The following is a 7,471-nucleotide window of genomic DNA, read 5'->3' as shown; positions in this document are numbered from 1 at the left end:
CGTACTATGAACAGTTCAGGTCGGTTTCTTGTTAGTTCCTCCATGAACAACATATTTATTTTGTAAACACTTATTCCGTGTCCACAAATACAAAAAAAGAATAGCTTATGTTTACTGTATGTAATTTATGTAAAGCCATGTTATCTCATGGAATATTTGTCTTTTTGACATTATTTTACATTTTGTATCTATGTTGCTCAGTGTATGTTTACTTGTTTTTGCATGTATTACTTTTTTTTTTATCAGTTTTAGTCATTTCAAACGATATTTTATATTGTGAATGACTATGTTGTAATGTTTCAGGTTAGGGCGAATGTTGGCGATTGTTAAAAGTTTAAACCTGCAGCATTTGTTTGTCCCTGTTCTAAGTCAGAAACCTGTTTTTCAGTGGTTGTCGTTTGTTGATGTGGTTCATGAGCGTTTCTCGTTCTCGTTTTTTTTATATAGATTAGACCGTTAGTTTACATGTTTGAATTAATTTCACACTTATCATTGTCTAGATCCGTATAGCTTGCTGTTTGTTGATGGCCAGGGTTCCATGTTGAAGGTCGTATAATAGAGTACCACTATATAATAACAAAATATCATAATGACAAAGTATCATCATTTAATGATAATCAGCATAAAATGACAAAAATTTAACACATTAGACACCTACGGCGTTCCATATTAAACCCTTTTGAATAATCCGATATCAATTTGGGGCATTCATGTATTGTTAAGTGGCCGGAAGAGTGGCAGGATATAACTTATATATAACGTTACAGAAAATACGACTCTTTGTTTGTAGTTACAAATATTCATGCACTTAGTAAAAACATTGTAGTCGCGTACTGAAAGAGAAAAGTGATGGGATTTATTATAATTATGGTTTGTTTATATTTTATATCGTAACTCAAATTATGCATGCATGCGGTTTAGGTTTAGAGAATGCAAGTATCAATAATTTTGATTGAGGGTTACAAAACATATATGTCTATAAGTAAGGGATTCAATCGTAATTTCAAGCATTTTACTCGCTAATAAAGAGTCCACATGATATGAAACAAATAGTAAGTCAAACATATACAGATATAGCTTGGATTTAAATTAAACAAAAGGCTTGTTTAATTCTAAATGCTTTGAATACAACTTCGAAAAGCTAATAGACAATCTGCATTTATTTTATTTAATTCGTACGATAAAACTACGAACTGATTTGCATTTCAAATTTTCAAACAATTATTTGTTTTTATGCATGTTGCTATGCTCAATTTAGAATTTGTTTAAAAAATAATGATGATTAAGGTAGTATTTAAGAATGCAACCTGGTGTTAAAGCTAAATATTCGATATGTAATTTCTGAAATCATTCACCATACATTATCGTTAATTACGAACGATCTTCTGCCGTAAAATTAACAACTACAGAGATCTCCTTACAGCCCTCAATAATGAACATAATCAACTAAATTAAAGTAAGTTGCTAGTCATTTAAAACTTATAGTACTTGTAAAAAATATCATCTTCTTCTTCTTCTTTATTTTCTTCTGCACATCCGAAGTATTCAAATCAAATCATAAACAGAAAGAAATGTTTATCCAAAACCTAAATTTTGCATGACAATGTTTATATCTAAATTTTGATATGACCTTTTGGTACCTTGCAAATATTGTTTTACTTTTCAAAACTTATTCATAGCTTTTCTATTGAAAATGTTCGAAATAGAGTCAATCAAAGATATCAGGATTTTACCTTTTTTTAAATTATGTTGACGGCCATTAAACACAGTTCATTTTCTGATAAGAAAACACCACAGAAAAATCAAGCCCAACACACCACCATTTTGTTTTTCAGAATTAAAATTATTATACGATAATTTTCAAGGAATTGTCGTTACATAAATAAGCAAAGTTTATAGATCCAAAAAGTTAAAAGTCTAATGTTTCATTTTTAACACAGGACATGCTGTCATGATAAGACGACATGTGGCGTTAGAAAACACCCATGCCTTTATATCCGGTTTTCGTAAGATACATGTTGCACATTCTTTAGTAGTCTCCATGTTTTTAGTATTTATCCTCTGAAATTTTAAAATAATGCATTCTATATTGTTTTGTAAAAGCAAATATTTTCTATTTCAGATCAAACTGTTCTTCATTAATTTTGGGGTTCACATCTGTTTAGCATTAAATATTAGTGATACTAATAGACAGCCAATTCCTGGATATTTTCGGTGGCACGAAGATACAGTTGCTAGTGATTACCTTATGTGTCCAAACTCTTGTGAACAACATATCACAAAAGGGCGTACTTTTGCAGGGAACAGTGTTACCACTTGTTGCGTGGAATATTCACGGCCATACTGGATTATTTCTAAATCTGAGAATTTAATCGGGTCAATACGTTTGGAACCAAGAGGAGAACAAGGATTTGTTATTGTTTCTGGTGTCGCTAATGACACATTGTTAAATAAGATTTTATACCAGCAAGGCAATTTAAATGTTTTTCCAAGCAGTCTTTGTGAATTTCGAAACATAGTGGATATAAACTTTTCTCAAAACCAGATTGAAAATATCCCTGACATCGCATGTTTGCACATTCTAGACACATTAAATCTGTCGTTTAACAGAATTGAAAGGTTGACTAATACTACTTTTAGAGTGTTAGAATATTTGAGAGTTTTGGATTTATCTGACAACAAGATACAGTATATTGAGCCAAATACGTTTAACTATCGTCCAGGTTCTCTTATGAAGATTTTGTTGTGTCGTAATTTTCTAAAAAGCATTGATTTAACAAACTTATTTCTCGATTATTCGTTTGATTTTATACAATTGAGCAGCAATCACATTTCGGAATTTACAAATGAATTAGATTTTAAATTCAATCTTTCAAAAGGTGGGGGAAATATTTATTTAGTCTCTAACCAAATTTCTGAATCTCCGAATTTTTCGAAATTAGGACTAACACTTCCAATTTTATATAGTATGGCCTTCAGATATCCTATAAATATCATTGACAATCCTATAGATTGTAATTGCAAGGTCGAACCTTTCTTAGAACAGTTTAAATTGGCTAGCAAAAACTTTGTTGAAATGCAGAACCATACATGCGGACATCCACCGTTTCTTCGTGGTCGACATATTTTTAATATTAGTGCAGACCTTTTTATATGTAATATCTCAATGAAAGACAAATGTCCTTTTAACTGCAGTTGTTTTGAACAGCCATCGAGGTCTAGACTTGTGGTCAATTGTACTATGAGGGGAAAATACAGATTGCCGAGTGAATTTCCGTGGCACAATGGTTTATATATTGATTTAAGTCATAATTTGATAACAGTTTTCGTATACCGTACGTTTTTAGATAGAACGTCTTCAATAGATTTGTCTTATAACCGAATAAAAAGAGTAGACCCATTGATTTATGGAATCCCGAACATTAACAATATCAATCTCAGGCATAATTCTATATCGCAGATTCATAAAAATGTACAGCTCTTTAAAAATGAACGAACAGTTCAGTTCGGACATATAACGATCACGTGTTCCTGTGAGATGAAATGGATTCAAGTTTGGCTGGAAAATCAGAATAAAAGACGTAGAGGTTATAACTTCATAACCTGTCTTTTTCAAGATGAAGTTATTGATGCGATTTCTTTCTCTCAATTTTGTACCGTAGAAAAAACGCAATCCACTGTGCAATATGCATTGCTAATTTTATTATTATTTGTATTGATATCACTGGTTCTTTACTTGACCATGAAGTACGAAATATTTTTACTTTTAAGGAATTTTAGAATGCAGAACTTTAGCAGATTCAATAGTTTCGACAGTCCGCAACCGACCAGATTTGATGTTTATTCGTCTTTCAATACAGAAAACTACAATATAATGAAATGGGTAAATACAGTTGTAGTTCCCAATCTAGAACGAAATGGCTTCAAAGTCTGTCTGCCCCCTAGAGATTTTACCCTAGGTGGTGTACAGGTGGAACAGATCTTAACTGAAATTGCAAATTCAAATTCATATTTAGTCATCCTTAGCAAAGACTACTTAAAATCACAATTTCAAAAGATTGAATGGAATCAAATTTGGGCTCAATACAAGTCAAACAAGTGTCGAAGAATTGCTGTTGTTAATTATGATATTTTGGATAGTAGTCATATTAAAGATAGGAGGTTAAAAGCCTTTGTAAGACTTGGACATACATTTGACTTTTGTAATTTCGATAACAAGTTGATGGATAACATTAAAACAAGACTATAAATCACGAACATAACTGTAGATGACAACTTATAATTCTAATGCAATCATTATGTAACATTTTTTTTCATTGGCTAAAAGTTGCCCTCAAATCCATAGTTGACCAGTCGTAACTAAGGAGAAACCCGCCATTTTGAAAGCATGATCAACAAATATTCGATTACTACAGGATAATCGAAAATAAAACAACACCTACCACGAATTCGCAATTTTAATGTGATTTTATCTTAATTTGAAGCGTAGAGGTAACGTAATAACCTCCAGTTTGTAATGTATGACGTCACGTTTAGCCATGACGTCTTTGCAGCAAAACTATTCATGAAGTTTCGCGAATGTTTTTTGTATATCAATTTTATACATGTTTTCAAGCTCTAAGGTATTATTTCTTTTTGTAATGCATTGAAATCGGAAACACAGTACCGTAGTTGAAGATTTGCCACTGTCAATTGTAGATATAACGGTCGCATAACATCATCGTTGTTTAACTTTTAGAATGCTATATGATTAAGACATGTTCATTTCAATAAATAAACTCATCATAGAAACCAGGATTAAAATTTTATATTTACGCCAGACGCGCGTTTCGTCTACAAAAGACTCATCAGTGACGCTCGAATCCAAAAATGTTTAAAGGCCAAATAAAGTACAAACTTGAAGAGCATTCAGGACCAAGATTTTGGCCTCAATTTTCAAGTTCATCTAACGAAAGATTTTAGACACTTTTTAAACATTTTTAAAAGTGTCTATTACAATTGGTTCGATTAGTTTATGTGAAAGCTTTTAACTGATTTAGTCACTAAAATGCTTCGATTGAATCTTAAATATGCAAAAAATTTATCAAAAATGCAAAAAAACCGTCTCTTTTCAGATGTTTTTTTTGTCAAAAACGAAAGTGGCTGCATACATTGTCATCCTCAACCTTTATATACATTATGTATTATCATCAAATACAACTTAAATTTCAATATAATGAATGAACATGAACACGGACACCGTCTCAAATTTAACTAAAATGCTAAAATTGTGAAGATTTCAGTAATTAAGCACGATTTAATGATGCTAGTACCCGATAGATGTGCATTGTATTGTCAACAGCAGCCCATATTTATGTAGCATAACCATTCTACTTTCCAATGAATAACTTAAAGATTATATTTTCACTATATTGTAAAACTGCTATATTTTGGGGCCAAAAAGGGGTTTTAGTGAACCTACTCCTTGAACCTCGAATACAATGTTATCGTAAACGAGTGAATATTTACAACCAATTTTGATTAATCCGTTAAAAGATCTAAATTTAGTATTGCCTTCAGATATCCTATAAATATCATTGACAATCCTATAAATTTTAATAGCAAGGTCGAACCTTTCTTAGAACAGTTCAAATTGGCTAGCAAAAACTTTGTTGAAATGCAAAACCATACATGCGGACATCCACAATTTCTTCGTGGTCGACAGATTTTTCATATTTAATATCTCAATGAAAGACACATGTCCTTTTAACTGCAGTTGTTCAGCCATCGAGGTCTAGATTTGGATCAATTGTACTATGAGGGGAAAATACAGATTGCCGAGTGAATTTCCGCAACACAATAGTGAAGATATTGATTTAAGTCATAATTTGATACCAGTTTTCGTATACTGTTCTTAATAAGATAGAACGTCTTCAATAGATTTATCTCATTACTGAATAAAGAGAGTATACCTGTTCATTTATGGAATCCCGAAAATTAACAATATCAATCTCAAGCAAAATGCTATATCGCAGATTCATAAAAATGTGCAGCTATTTAAAAATGACCGAACGGTTTTGTTCGGTCATATATCGGTCACTTGTTCCTTTGATAAGAAGTGGATTTGGCTGGAAAATCAGAATGAAAGACGTAGAGGTAATAACTTTATAAAAGAGGGACGAAAGATACCAAAGTGACAGTCAAACTCATAAATCTAAAACAAACTGACAACAACATGGCTAAAAATGACAAAGACATACAGACAAACAATAGTACACATGACACAACATAGAAAACTAAAGAATAAACAACACGAACCCCACCAAAAACTATGGGTGATATAACCTGTCTTTTTCACGATGAAGTTATTTAGGAGATTTCTATCTCTAAATTGTGTACCGCAGAAAAACCTTAATTCACTTTGCAATATGCATTCCTCTTTTTTTTGTTAATCGTATCTATATATCACTTGTTCTTTACTTGACAATGAAGTACGAAATATTTTTACCTTCAAGGGATTTCAAAATACAGTACTTTAGCAGATTCATTAATTACGTCAGTTTGCAATCGACCTGATTTGACGTTTACTTGTCATTCAATACAGATAATTACACTATAATGAAATGGATAAATACAGTTCTAGTTTACTATCTAGAAAAAAAAGGTTAAAAGTTTGTCTGCCTCCTAGAGATTTTAACCCGGGTGGTGTACAAGTCGAACAGATTTTGACTGAAATTAAGTAATTCTAAGCAACGACTACTTGAAATCACAATTTCAAAAAACTGTAAAATGTTATATAATTAAAGGCATGTTCCATTCAATAAAAGGTAATTTAAAGTTGTTACGCCCATGAAATCACGACCCCGATTAGTATTTCTTATAATTAAATTGCCAGTTGCAGCCATATACAATTATAAATATACTTGTATATATATGTAAATATAAGGCATTAAGAATCATTATAATTTTTAAACACGGTTTTAAAGTTTATTATCTGGTTGAAGATAAACATATTAAGTGGCTTAATGTTAACATGTCAATGTAACATAGAGCAGATCTGAACATCTGTCAAACAATTCGAAGAGTATAAAAACTAATGAAAATACATTCTGGAAATAATTTTTGAAAAATGAAACCTAATGCTGATCCAATATCATAAAATGAATGTGCAATGGAATTTTCAAACGCGGTGTAGTCTGACTCAAAGTTGTGTGTACACCATCCATACAATATTGAAACAATCTAGGACGTTAGACATCAAGATTTTCCTGGTTTAATGCAAACTTATTCTGTGTTGACATTTGGTTCTCTGGGGTTTTGTTTTAATAAAGTTTAGGTAGGTAAAATGTTTGAACTGTATGTAGGACGTTACCAGGACACAACAGTACTGAAAATGGGGAAAGGGGGTACTAAACACTGAGTTCTAAAGTCGGATTCTTTCTCTATTTATTTTAAAATAGTTTATCAGAGGAAATTATTACCATTTGTATAA

At 31.5% G+C, this 7,471-nt stretch overlaps 1 protein-coding gene across 1 annotated transcript; it reads left to right on the top strand.

Moving 5' to 3' along the window:
* The first annotated feature begins 803 nt into the window (after positions 1-803).
* Positions 804-4,786, top strand: LOC134694899 (protein toll-like). The gene is made up of 2 exons (XM_063556005.1): positions 804-870; positions 2,123-4,786. The coding sequence occupies exons 1-2, from the start codon at positions 850-852 to the stop codon at positions 4,247-4,249; spliced, it is 2,148 nt and encodes a 715-aa protein (XP_063412075.1). The 5' UTR covers positions 804-849; the 3' UTR covers positions 4,250-4,786.
* The last annotated feature ends 2,685 nt before the right edge of the window (positions 4,787-7,471 follow it).

Source organism: Mytilus trossulus, chromosome 13 (assembly GCF_036588685.1).
Source record: "Mytilus trossulus isolate FHL-02 chromosome 13, PNRI_Mtr1.1.1.hap1, whole genome shotgun sequence".
NCBI classification, from domain to species: Eukaryota; Metazoa; Mollusca; class Bivalvia; order Mytilida; family Mytilidae; genus Mytilus; species Mytilus trossulus.
Note: the sequence above shows the minus strand (reverse complement) of the source record. Positions and strands in the feature narration are given on the sequence as shown.